Below are 13,935 nucleotides of genomic sequence, written 5' to 3' on the forward strand. Positions count from 1 at the left end.
AGGTAGAAAGTCTGGCCTAGTGGTTAGGGCACTCACCTGGGATGTGGGAGTTCTGCACTCAAGTCTCAGTTACTTGGCCTCTCTATGCCTCCCTTTCCTATCTCTCAGTTGAGGCTTGCAGCATTTCCCTGTCTCACAGGGGAGTGATGAGGGTGAATACATCAAAGCTGGTGAGACACTTCAGTACTATGGCTATGGGAGCCATATAAGTACCTAAGATACACAGACCATTGCACATTTGGCCTCTCTCCACTTTGCAGTGCATGCACAGCCTTGAATATTAGTGCATACTGCTCTTAAGAATCACTAAAACTGCACCATGTTGGATGTGAGCCTTCTTTAATCAGTCTTTGCTATGGCTTATTTGACATTACATTATTAAAGGTCATATACTCAAGTGGATAAAAATATTTGCTTCAAATGGCAGCTGGTATTTTGAAAGTAATTATTGCTGCATCCTGCAATTCTAGTTTGTAAAGTGAGCAGTTACAGTAAATGTTTGCTTTACCTGTTGACCATGATAAAATACGGCTAACAGGAACATTGCCATCAGTAGCAAGGACGCCTCCTTTGTGCCCAGGAAATCGGTCCTGGAAAGAAAAAAACCCAAAGAAAAACATTATTATTGATTGGTCAGTGTTTTATTTTAATCAGGGAGGGCTTTAATTTGGCAACCTACGTGCTTTTCTACAGTTTGTTGTGAAAAACCTTGGCATTTAAAAATATAACCAATAATAATTAATTCAACAGTACAAGACCGTAATTAAAATGTTCACTGTCTAATAACCAATGTGTTGAATGATTAAAGCGAGGCCTCCAATGGCAATCAGAAGATGCTAATCCTTCCCTTCCAACCGTGACAGAGAAGCCATGCATCAGTCACTCTCTTTGTGGTGGTGATCCCAGTGGCAGCAGTAAGCAATAAACAGAATTGACATGATTAAATAGATCCTTAAATGAGGAATGCACACTGCAGTCCTCTCCCAATCCAGGCTTCAGAGCTATGGGCCAAGATGATCTGCAGCATCAAAACCTACTTGGCAATGAAGAAGGGGGCCTATCACAGACTGTGTTATGGTTTTATGAGTCTCTAGTTTGCCCTGGTCTTGCTGGAGTTTAGAGCAGCTTAGTGGCCCCAAAGGGTCCATTACACAAGCCGGGGCGAGCACAGTACACTCCTGCTGCACCCCTAGAAACCTCCTTTGGCTCCCAGCATGGCCTCTGTGCCAGGACCAGGGGACAGTACACAGGGTAGGAACCAGCTATGCTGGCTTTAGGCCAGCTGAAACCTCCTTTCACTGAAGAAAGTCTCAGCTGGCCAAATATAACCAGCATCTGGCACCTTTTTGCTGGTGGAGCAGTACAAAGGGTCTGGAAGAGTGGAGAGAATCTGACTCTATATCTGGGATTATGACCTACAATCCTAACTTCAGCTGTTAGAATATTTTGCACGTGCCTAGCACCTTTCATTTAAGGACTTCAAAACATTTTACACACATCGACAAAGCCTCTAACCACCCTTTTGAGGTAGATCAGTATTCTGTCCATTCTACAGCTGGGTAAGGAGATGCACGAATAAATGATGTGATTTCCCCAGGTGTCTGGAAGTCAGTTGCAAAGCCTGGAATAGAACCCAGGAGTTCAGACTTTGTCTTCTACTCTAATGATTCTCCTGACCTGAGCTGGTGAAATACGGCAAACACATTGTTTACTAGATCTGGCTGAGAGAGTGATTTGAGTAGAAGACAAAGTCAGGACTACTGGGTTCTATTCCTGGCTTTGCAAGTGATTTCCAGACCTCTGGGGCAAGTCAGAAAATTTATTCGTGCCTCTCATTTGAATTCCAAGTGGCTGTTTGGTTAGATTATGCTGAGGCCCTTTTTAATCACTATCGATGAATATTCACATAAATAGGTTTTGTTCACACATTTATCTGGGAAATGTCTGTTCATATAATTGCTCATAGTTAAAAAGTGAAAAAAGGTATTTGTGTATGAATAAAAGCAGACACCATTCATAATTGCTTATTCTCCTGATGTTTTCAATCCTCCTGTCAAGACTGGAAACAATATCATTTGACTATCATGAATAACAAATAGCAGGACAGATAAAATGAACAGTTTGTGAACAACCCAGACCTTATACAAACACATTGCGCTCTATTTGAGCAATTACAAATAGATTTGCAAAAATCGGTTGTATTTGGAAATGATTTGTAAATAGAAAAGAGGGCTAAAATTGTTGGATATTTTGCTGATAGCAGAAAACTTGATCATATCTATCTACCTGTCTATCAGTCTATTCTGTGGTAATTTTAGAATGGCAACAGGTATCTAGATCACTCTTTCTCTTATGTCACAGTGTTATAAAAAAATAGTCTTTTTTCTAACCTCAACATAGAATTAATCAGTTTGGCCCAAAACTCATATTATCAACAAACTGAAGTCATCCCATGAAAACCCATCTGATAATATTTCCTGACGGAAAATGAGTATATTATTAGTATGCTTAGAATATACTGCCTTTTTGTAAGAGTAAGCATCTCCTTAAATATGCCTTTTAGCAACAACTGCCCTATAACAACTGGTATCTTCTCACTGTCATTCATGGTGCCTCAAGATTGTCAGGAAAACTGGTTTCTAATAGTAATACTCACTGTTAAGTCCCAATCAACCTGACTCTTTTTTTAAGTATCAGATGATTTATATTAATAATAGCATTTGTACATTCTTTTCTACTAGACTTTTTCCCTAACAATCCAAGACTGGCTATGAACAAAGACAATTCTCCAATACATAACAATAAACCAAAGGACACACTGTAAATGTCACTGCAGCTGAGGGTAATGTAAGCTGATAAATATCTTTGTAATGCAAGTACATCTGTCCTAAATTGATCTGGATATATGACTATTTTGTCTGAAAACACAAAGATATCTGAAGAAAAATTACAATGTGGAATTCTCTAGATTTGGTCCAGGACTAGTAAAAAATGTGCATCATCACTGGCAATTCTCTCACTGTATGAGTGCTCAAGTGGCACTTAGACCAGGTCTACACTATAAACTTAGATCGGTATAACTATGTCACTCAGGGGTGTGAAAAATCCACATTCCTGAGTGACGCAGTTATACTGACCTATCCCCCGGAATAGACAACACTATGTTGACAAGAGTGCTTCTCCTGTTGACATACTTACTGCCTCTTATGGGGGTGGATTAACTCCGCTAATGGGATAAGCTCTCCCGTCGGGATAGTAGCATTTTCACTGAAGTGCTACAGTGTTTTAAGTGTAAACCTACCCTCAAATACATGGGAACCCCAAGAAGCACTCCTTGCAATTAAGCTGCATTTCTTTTGGGGAGCAGGGCTCCAGAAGCAGTGGAATAAGGTTTCCAGAGAGATACACAACACTTCCTTCTAGCCTCGAAAGATCCAGAGACAAGGGTGAAATGATGGCTCAATGGTAATCGATGGGAATTCAGCTGTTTCATCTATACATTAATGTTGTGTATCAAAGACTACAGCAGGTAATTTTCAGAGATGGTTCAAATGTGGGGATTTGGAAGTCCTACTCCCAAGAAAATTCTGTGCCAAAAAATTAGAAATTCTGCAAAATTCTGCAAATTTTATTTGTCAATAAATAAATGTGGAGGCTCCAGCATGGCGGCGAGGAGCACAGGCCACTGGCTGCATAGAGGTGGGAGATCCCTTCTCCCTCCCTGGGACATGGAGGGCAGGCCCAGCCCTCGTGCTGTGTCAGGATTGGGTGCAGCCTCATGGCCAAGTCCGTGTCCTGAAGCGGAGGGACCGCAGGGTGATCTTCCACCTCTGTGAAGCTAGTCACCTGTGCTCCTCACTGCCATGCTGGAACCTTGTCATTCATTTACTGACAAATAAAATTTGCAGAATTTTAAAATATTGTATGCAGAATTTTTATTTTTTTTGGTACAGAATTCCCTCAGGAGTAGGAGGTACACGTCCCCTGTGTCTTGGAGGGCTGGCTGAGGAAGGGCCAGGGGGGAGACTGCAAATCCACCCATTTTTGTCCCCACGGGGCAAGGACAGAGCAAGAATGGAGGCTTTGGCCGCTTTAAAGTTACAGTAGCAGTTATGGAGTACCTTGAGGAGAGTTTTCCTTCCCCTCAGGTCCTTGGGCTACATGCACATGGTTCAAAGGAAATATTTTAGCTCTTGGTGCATACGAGCACACGCATATACTACAGGCGGTTCATATGGCCACAGAGTTGCACAGAATATTAGAGAACCACAATACCACTCATTTGAGATTTGAAATGGGAAGGATCTACACATCAAAACGGCTATAGCTTTATTTTTTTTTCATTTATGAGACCTATATTAAGCCTGCCTTGTTCCATTCATGCATCTATGGCTAGTTAATGAGATGTTTCCTGCAGCAAAGAGGTACTGAATTGTCTAGAAATGAGACGACTCAGGGTAAATTTTTTTGTGTTTCTAAGGCCCTTTTGTCCCTCAGTGTTTAATGACATGACATTACTCTCCTAGCAGAGGACAGAAAATAGCAACACATGGCATGAATGAAATGTAACTGAGTAAATTAGCCATCAGCAGCAAGTAGCTCAGAGAAAGAAGATCATGCTTAAATATATCACCATGACATTTGATGCTTGTAGCTTATTATCAGTATTATTTATATTATAGTAGCTCTTGCAAGCCCCAAATAAAATAACTGCACAGCAAGAGAAAGCCTCACCCTGAAGGGCTCTGTAGGGGCTCACAAGTCTGCTCCTACATGTGAGCTGATGGATACAGTCCATTTAGCTCAAGCAGCAGCAGCTTAAGGCTTTAGATCTACTAGTTCCCAAGTTCAGTCCTTGCAGATGATCTGACTTATGGGTATTATTACACATGATCTAACCACTCAAGGGGGCTATAAAGTCATACTTGTGTTTGTGTGATTAACACATTCCATCTGCCTTGGGAAGTTCATGTTGAGAATACTGTACACAGTCCACAACCCCTGCATGAGCCACCTCACATAATGACTCCCTTGGCCCTCAGGGATTGAACTCTGAATCTAAAAGCATGCAAGTCTACTGCAGGGGCCAAAAGGACCAGCTCCATTATCTCAAGGCAATAGCATAAACCTCTGCAAGTGGCCTGGCCACTAGAGTAAGCAAACATGCACACTGTGTTAATGTGGATTTCCATTACACTTTCTGAAGACCTCTAGTGCCATAGTAACAAGTAAGCCTGACACACTGTGTCATCTGAAACCCTCAGTCATTGTGACATCACAGATCTTATGCCTCTAACGTTGTTAATTAGTCTTGTGGATGCCCTAAACGTTAACTCTCTGAACCTTAAAAAGTAGTCATACAAAGCAGGCTGCAGCTTTTATCTAACAATCATCCAAAGTACTGATAGCAAAGGCTCACATTAACATCATACCTAAAGCACCTTTAGCACATTTTTAAAAGGGTTCTGAAGAATACACGAGCCACTTCAAAAATGTTTAATATATGGTGTTGTCTGGAATCGTGATAGCTAAGTTCAAACTACATTTCAGCATTTCAAATCAATCCCTTCATTCAAAACTCATTTCTAATGCAACTTTTTCAGCCCCCTTAAAATTAGATGTCAGGCACAACCTTAAGTATGGTGTTGCTACTCCACCATATTTTCTGAGGGAAGTACGTTACGTACAATCTACATGCACAGACAGATTTTATATGTATATGTAAATTATGCTTAAGATTTTTGCATTATCTCTTAATTGATACTTATTGCTAATTACTGTTTAAAACTCCTGTGAATGTCTGGAGCTTACTTTTTCTTTTTTATTTGAATTGCCATAACATATGGATCACTTATTGACAGTCGAAACTATTTCCAATAAGCTTGAGACTATCACTCCAAATTCAATGCCTTGTTGGTTTCTTAGCCAAGAATATATTGATTCTTTCATTAACGGTTGTGAAATGCTTTGAAATGTATGGTTGAAGAGCACCATATCAGAGCTCAGTGTTATTATTATTTATTCAGGGCCAGGTTGTGATCCTAATTTCCATGCTGAGCAGTATATTATTCCAGAAGGTGCTCCTTTGACTCCAATGGGGCTATTAAAAGCGGAAGGTGCTATTCAGCATGAGTAAGGAGATCACAGTCCTATCCTTAATTATTAATGATTATTCAAGAAATGAAAGCAAGGATACAGTGCACACAGGGCTGTGCTTATTCGTGGTGAGTGGCACCTTACCACACTAGGGGTCCCTTTTGGAACATGGCACTACTCATTGTGAGGAAAGGTGGCAAAATCCAGCCCATAAAAAGTATAACAACAATAGACATTTTTTTTCCAAATGTAGCTGCTATCACTTACTCTCCATTGTGATTAAAGTTGTCGTATCGCAGGAAGAGGGAGGCATAAACGGTCTCAGTCAGCAGAGAATAGATTGCGATCATAATGAGAAGCACTGCCAACTTCAGAACAGAGTTGAGACGAAGAAAGACTGCACAGGTCACCATTGCCAGGACACCGGTAAAGACAAAATACTGAAAACAGAGAGCATGAGTGGTCAGTTTCAACTTTATGAAGGCCTGAATTTTCAGTGTCCACCAATTGTGATCAGAACTTAAGAAAATTCAGCTCTGTGTCCTATTTGGGCACCAAAAATTGAAGCATCCCTGTACAGTGGACACTTACGATAATTTAGGCCTAAACATTTATGGGGTATATATAGTTAGTAATTGGTGCAAAATAACTACAGTTAGTTTGTGTGGAGATGGTCAGAGGAGGATTGCAGGAGAAATCTCTGCTTGTAGAAATCTGGCAGAGATCGTTCTGCCACTTCCTGTGCTAGCTACCCCATCCTGGGAAGGGCATTTCTCAAGCACAGTGGGGAGAGGAGAGGGCATTACACCTAGCTGCCCACTTGCAAATGGTCTCTCAGGGCATAAATTAGGTTTTCCCCAGCAGTCCCTTTCTTACACCAGTTCTGAGTGGTTCAGGATCATGGAGCCCCTGCCTTGCAACATGCCCCCTCCATGCTGTTCAAGTGGAGAATCAAACCTGAAGGGGTGCTTTGGTGTTGCAAATCCAGCAAAATTTCATCACCCTCTTACAGTGTGATGCCCAGAACCTCATTCACTTCTCATTTCCTAGTACTTTCAACGTCTCATTTTTCTTCATGATGACATTTTTGTCAAACCATCCTTGCACTTGACATTGTACATAGAGGAAAACACGGACCTGGCCTCAAACTGCTTACATTTGAAATGGTAACGTCAACACCTACAATCTGAACATCTTAGTGCCAATAAACCTCCATAATATCTCATTAGGAATATTATGTAATGGTGCCGAACTGGTTATTTTCGTGTAATTTCTCTTATGCCACCTCTTTGCCCTCTCTTCTCCAGTAACATGCTGCCACCTAGAAATTAGTTGCATACCAATGGCAACATTATGACACTGCCACGTGCCTCTTTTAGAGTAACATACTTGTTTTATCTACAATCAACCGGTTCAGTTCTGCTGCTGTGTTTGCTCCCAATGGAAGGAAGAGTCCATCTGCTTCAAAGGCACAGATTGGAAAGAAAACTGTGGCAGCTGAGTCACTGAAGTTCTTTTTTTGGTGTGTACGATTTATTAGCACACTCCATTGATCTCCTCTGACTTACATTGATTTTTGTATTTTATTGAACCAAGGAATAATCTCTGGGTGCATTTACAATTATTTAAAAGTCTATAATGAAAACAACAATGAAACACTGACAAAAGTTAACTCAAACAGGAGTTTGAGCCAACAACAAGTGTTTCATTCTCACTGTCTAAGGTCCGGGTTTAGCCAATCACTCAGGCATCTTCTTTATTCTCATTACCTTGAATGGAACATAAGGATGTGCATAAGTGCTTGGCTCAATAAGGATATGAGCGAGCAAACAGGCCTCGCAGGTGTGCTGATTGCAAAACCAACTCTTCTTTGGCCTTCGCCATAGCATAGGACTTCAAAATGTTATTTTGTCATAGCCACCCTAGTCTACTAAAACTGCATATGTCTGCCAAAGTCACCTGCCTATGGAAGTGATCTGTGAGAACAATGCAAAGGGAGGGGCATTCAGGAACCACTGTATCAATAATAGAGGGCAAAAACTGATTGTAATGTCCTACAAGAGCATCAGGTTGGTTCTCTCTGTAACCTTCCAGTGTGTTTTCTACCAGCATATTGATAAACACTAAGATCTCAATAAGTTTAAATATAAACTCAGAAATACCTCAGGATAGGAGCAGATATCTGTAAAAGATTCAGAGGAATTGAAAGTCTGATTCTTAAAGGGTATTGGTTTGTCAAAATCACACCATAGCTGTGAATTAAAAAAATAAACATGTTAGGGATGTATTTAAACTGAAGTTACCCACTGTACTGTTCCCCGATGACCAAAATCTCCCATTGAGTTAGGTGGACATGGAGCAGGGAACTCTTTGGTTTCCAGGTGTCCACATTACAAAACACACCACCACACAACTGGCTCCCTTGCTAGCAGCCTCAGCAAAAAATTCCAAGGCTGAAAAGGTAGGAAGATGTCTAGGAAGTCTGTGTGCAACTGTCTATTGGCATATAAAGACCAAACTCATTTCACAAGATTAGATTAATTTGATTAAGAATAGATTAATTAAACATACCCACTTTACATGCATAGATAGATATTTTTGCACACATAAAAGTTATGCACCATTTTGAAAACATACACATTACATCAAAAATAACAGTGTGGTCCTAGCAGACATGGGCCAAATTCCCATAGCTTCACCGGAAGTTTGGCTTGTGCATTCAAAAAACAGAATTCGATCCCAAGATTCCGGGAGTGACTATTGTGATGACGGGAAGTTAGAGTGTTGTACTGGAAATAGATTTATCTGATACAAACTCAATAGATGTTTTAAATAGAGTATTTTAATTAACATATATAAATCAGCTAAAATCTAAACCAAATGTCAGTTAGAGATGCAATATAGCATAATATAAAAACAGAAAAATTCTGTAATGATTTCATATCTTAAAAATGAAGTCAGAAGGAGTCACTTGTCACACACGTTAATCCAGTCTGGATGTTTATTAGCAGGCTAATACTTACAGGCTAAATCCCCTCTCATTCCTGGAAACAGAGTTAGATAGTTTGTTTAATTAGGTCCAATTTCCCTTAGTTAAATTCTAATAAAGTCTCAACTTGCAACTCTCCTATTTGTTCTTTGAATAAAAGTGGTCTCAGCAACACAGTACCATCCTCTAGGATATCTGTGCAATTCTCAGTGACAACTCATAGTTTATGTCTTATATAAATTCATATGGCACTACAGAGTTCATGAGAACCACTTTGGATATCTAGTTAAAAATCTGTAGGCTTAGAGGTGGTATCTGAATATTCCACCAGGGATGGGTGAACCAATTTGGAGAAACATAAAACCCACTTGACCTTCTGATGAAAGCTTGAAGCAAAACCCAAATCTTTTTTGTTAGAAAGAATTTAATTATTTTTTTAATTCAATGATTCATGCCCTTTTTAACTGGTGCTGTGAACTTAGCAGATGCATTTGGCTACAAAGATGGAGTGATCTGTGAGGTGCAATTCAATAGTAAGTACTGGGATCAGCCAGACAGAACTCATAGGCATGCTGGAATACCCCTGTGAAATTTTGTATACCGTATATACTCGTTCATAAACCGAATATTTTTGGTAAAAAAGTGACGCATCAAAGAGTGGGGGTCAGCTTATAAATGCCACTTCCCACAGTGGCGCCACTTCCCGCAGCTCCCATTGGCTGGGAATGGTGAACCGCGGCCACAGGGAGCAGAGGGGCTCCATGCCTGCAGATGCTCCAAGTAAACAAAAATGTCCCGACCTGCCAGCGACTTACCCTGATGGCTGGGAGCCAACGTTTTCCAACCCCTGAAATATAGGGTTGGTTTATGAAAGAGTCATACAGTTTTTGCTATTTTTACCTATCTATTTTGGGGGGTCGGCTTATAAATGAATGGGCTAATGAATGAGTATCTATGGTATGTTTTCTAAGGCCAGATATGAAGCAACAGCAATACACTAGCTAGAAATGTTTACCACAACTGTACTAACTATTGGTACAAAGGTAACACAACTATAATCTATTTGTCCATTTTAGAAGCAGAAGTCATATAAGATTTAACTGCACCATTCTCCTGGTAATAATCTAAATACCACGCATGAAATCTTGGCCCTACTGAAGACAATGGGGACTTCATCTATAATGGTAAGAATCAGTGGTCACATTCTTCTTCCTGCCACTGTCCTCCCTACCACTGGCTACATGATATCACAAAGAAATTGGAAGGAAGCCATAGCACACCAATAACCATCTGCCAGTCACAGTGGAATGACAACAGCAGAACACAGGGTGGTCAAACCACAATGGTGACATCCGTAAGGGTTTGTTTCTATGAAAAGTGAGCATGTGGCAAGCTGGGGTGTGAATTTACCTTGCGATAGCCTGCCATGCATTCATTGCCAAGTGGAATCCGCTGCTGTGCACTAAAAGTTTCATAGTGTGCTTTGATCTACCCTGCTATGAAACAGTAGATTAAAGTGCACTAGGGAACTTTTAGTGCATGGCAACAGGGCCCGCATGGACAATTAGCGTGCTGCAGGCTAGTGCAGGGTGGATTTACATCCCAGATTGCTATGCGCTAACTGTTCATATACACAAGCCCTAAATTAAACTCTTGGTTATTCATAGTCAGAGGTTTGACTTCAGCACACAAGACTTTGTCTGTCATTTCATTTCATTGCGGCAACGTTTCCCCATCTCTCAAATAGGGGGAAATAATAACATGTGCCTATCATATGGTGGCTTAATTAATTATGTTTTTGGAAAGAGCTTTCAAGTCTTCATCTGGCAGGAGTTATAAAGATACAAATAGTAAAATCAAGCAGATAAAGCACTCCAAGATCCTTAGTCAAAAGGTACTTTAGAAGTGGAGAGAATGATGAACATATTATAATTCACACAGTGAGATTTCAGCTCACCCTAGGGTGATCAGATAGCAACTGCGAAAAAATGGGACGGGGTGGGGAGTAATAGGAGTCTATATAAGAAAAAGTCCCAAAAAACAGGCTTGTCCCTTTAAAAACGGGACATCTGGTCACCCTAGCTCACCCTGAGTGCAGACTTCAATGCTGGTTGGACTGGCTGACTTGATTATATGACCCATTTATCTGAAAGTTGCTGGTGCCTCTGACGACCTTCAGATAGTCTGCGCACTCTTGCATTTTTCAGTTATACCAGGCCCTTTTCTATAGGGCTCGTCACCACACAATCAAAGCAATAGCACTTAGTATCTAAGCACAAATGCTTTACAAACATTGATTGCTTACTTTACAGATGGGTACACTGACAGAGAGATAAGCTAAGTGACTCACCAAAGGTCACACATTGAATAAATAGTCAAGTTAGGAACTGAGACCAGGACTCCTGACTTCTTGTCTCTTACTCTAACCACTGGACTACCCCACATTTGATCCTTTCTTCCACGGCTAATGCGATGGTGTTTTCGTACATTATCAGTCAAAAGCATTGCTTAGAAATCTAATTTACAGCAGAGTTGCAACAGATGAAAATCCTGTACCTTTTATTTGTGATCATTATTTGGAATACTAGTTCTTAAGAAACCACATCATCACAGCAGTAGACCATAAATGGTTTGCAAAGCACAGGACACGTTAAGCAGAAAGCAGCAGATGGGATTTTAAAATAGATAATCCTCATAAGGGAGAAATAATTATGCATTTTAGAAAACCATATTTTAAACAACTGGTTGAATTTCCTGAAGCGCTTCAGCTTTGTCTTTTATATTTAAATAATGGGTGGCTCATTACCACATTAGTTAGCAAGAAGAATGATATGATTTAATAATTCATAAAAAAGCTTTTCCCGTATACATGTACCACCCTCCCTTAGTCCCTCTGATGCTTACAATATTTATGATGGCTCCCAGAAAGTTAATCATAATGGATGCAAAAATGATCACATTCCTGGCCAAATAGGTCTCATTAATCCAGCAGCAAGTTTTCCGTAGCACTAGGGGTAAGCATTTATAATCCTCTGCAGTGGTAATTAGAACAAGAGTGGAGTGCAGCATAATCAGAATGGAAAACTGAATGACCATTGGCATCATCCTGCAGGGAACAAAAAAGAAAACCCAACAAAATATTAAAACAATACCACTTAGTATTAAAAAAACAGACTAGTAAACTGCTAGTTAGCATTAGGAAATAAATACTAGTTAGATCACAACACATTTTCCCTTCCTTTTCCATCGGTTTTTTCTCTTAAAATCACTTGTTCTAATGACTGGTATAATTAGGCCCAAGAGACATCGTATATGCTGTGGACATCCCAGTAAATACAAAGAATTATTTATATTCCATATGGCTGACCATTACTTCACTTATTTTATTATCCTAGCTTGCTAAGCAACTGCTGTCAAGGCAACATTCCACTGAAATTACTACCAATATCTCTCTAGACACTGGATGTTTGAGTGGTAGAAATATCCTTCTTTTCAGGCCTCAGTGCTTCTCTTTCAAGATGCTTTCAAAGCCAATCTACTCATGCTCCAGGATCCCAGCTCTATTCATGCATAAGTTAGTAGTTAGACAACTAGGCTGGTTTAGCTGTAGACAGTTTTAAAACAAAATTTTTTTTGCATATAGAGCTATGCACAGATGTCTTAAAAATCTAGCCCGTATAGTGTGATAGATCTTAAGGTGAGAAGGGACCACAGCATTGACAGAAAGGTAAGGCTTACCTTGTTCTCTGTATCTACATTTTAATATTGTGCCCAAGACCATAGCAGTTAAACACCGTATGGAATTTTAACAATCATGATAATCAATCACTTGTTTTCATAGAAGCCCTTCGAAATACAGAGTACATGAAACTGTGCTCAGTGATCCTTACATTGGATTTAGCAGACCAAGGTTAACTGAAAAGTGTCCTCTGGCATATTCTCCATGTATTGCTCTCTAGTCTGGTCCTTAATCAGATACTGCCACATACACATCCCACCCCACAGCCTGTGATGTAATAAATATTGTTATACTCACATGCATAAAGACCTATAGATCCTTCCCAGTTCAATTTTTGATACCTTCTTCTGAATTGTTTAGTTTCTCTGGCTTAGGTATGGGACTTGAAATTAATGGGATTGCTCATACAGTTAAGCGTGTCCTACAGTGTTTTACTGAATCTGGGCCAAAATGCTCAGCACTTTGCAGGATCAAGTTCTTAGTGTCTATATGCCATATTAGTACCAATTCTGTCTTCCTTTATCTTTTTCACTCTTTGGGCTAGGTTGTTACCTCAATGAAATCTGTGTAAATCAGGCGAAACTGCATTGAAATCAGTGGAGTTAAACTGGTATTGATGGCCAAAAATCTTCATTAACACAGAACTCAGGTTGCCTGTTGCTGCCTCATGTCCTTCCACAACATGGCGTGTGGCTAAATATAAACCTCTGACACGCCAGTAATTCCATTAGGGGAAAGCCTCCTGTAGTAGAGAGGGCTTGGAGTGCTGGGCCTGGTGCAAAATCTGAGATCTGAAGGAAAGTCAGGCCATGTATTAAAGCAGGTGCTTACAAGTTCACTGTCCGGTATGTGAACATGGCAAATTTGTTGCTAGTGTACCAGGCACTAGATATTTGTGTAATTATATTCCAGCTAATACCCCACCCCCATTCACTCCTCTTTCCCCCTTCCTCCCTTGCTCACTGCTTCTCCCCTTTCCTCCTTCCTTGTGTGGGTCATGAGGGACTCTCCTGTAGAGCTGGGGCTGAGAGCTACTGCTGCCCCATGCAGGTAGAAGGTGGTCCTGGCTAAGTAGATGCTGGCATAGGTGATGACTGGGCACCTCCCCTCT

General features: G+C 40.4%; 1 protein-coding gene across 1 annotated transcript in view; it reads right to left on the minus strand.

Moving 5' to 3' along the window:
* The window catches only part of ADCY8 (adenylate cyclase 8), a 182,148-nt gene that overhangs the window by 24,881 nt on the left and 143,332 nt on the right, over positions 1-13,935 (minus strand). The window contains exons 10-13 of the mRNA XM_050940609.1: positions 11,990-12,191; positions 8,259-8,348; positions 6,364-6,536; positions 509-590 (exon numbers count right to left, since the gene is read on the minus strand). Of these exons, the coding sequence (XP_050796566.1) occupies positions 509-590; positions 6,364-6,536; positions 8,259-8,348; positions 11,990-12,191 (547 nt within the window). The remainder of the gene's footprint in view (positions 1-508; positions 591-6,363; positions 6,537-8,258; positions 8,349-11,989; positions 12,192-13,935) is intronic.

The sequence above is a fragment of the Gopherus flavomarginatus genome, chromosome 2 (assembly GCF_025201925.1).
Source record: "Gopherus flavomarginatus isolate rGopFla2 chromosome 2, rGopFla2.mat.asm, whole genome shotgun sequence".
Lineage (NCBI taxonomy): Eukaryota > Metazoa > Chordata > Testudines > Testudinidae > Gopherus > Gopherus flavomarginatus.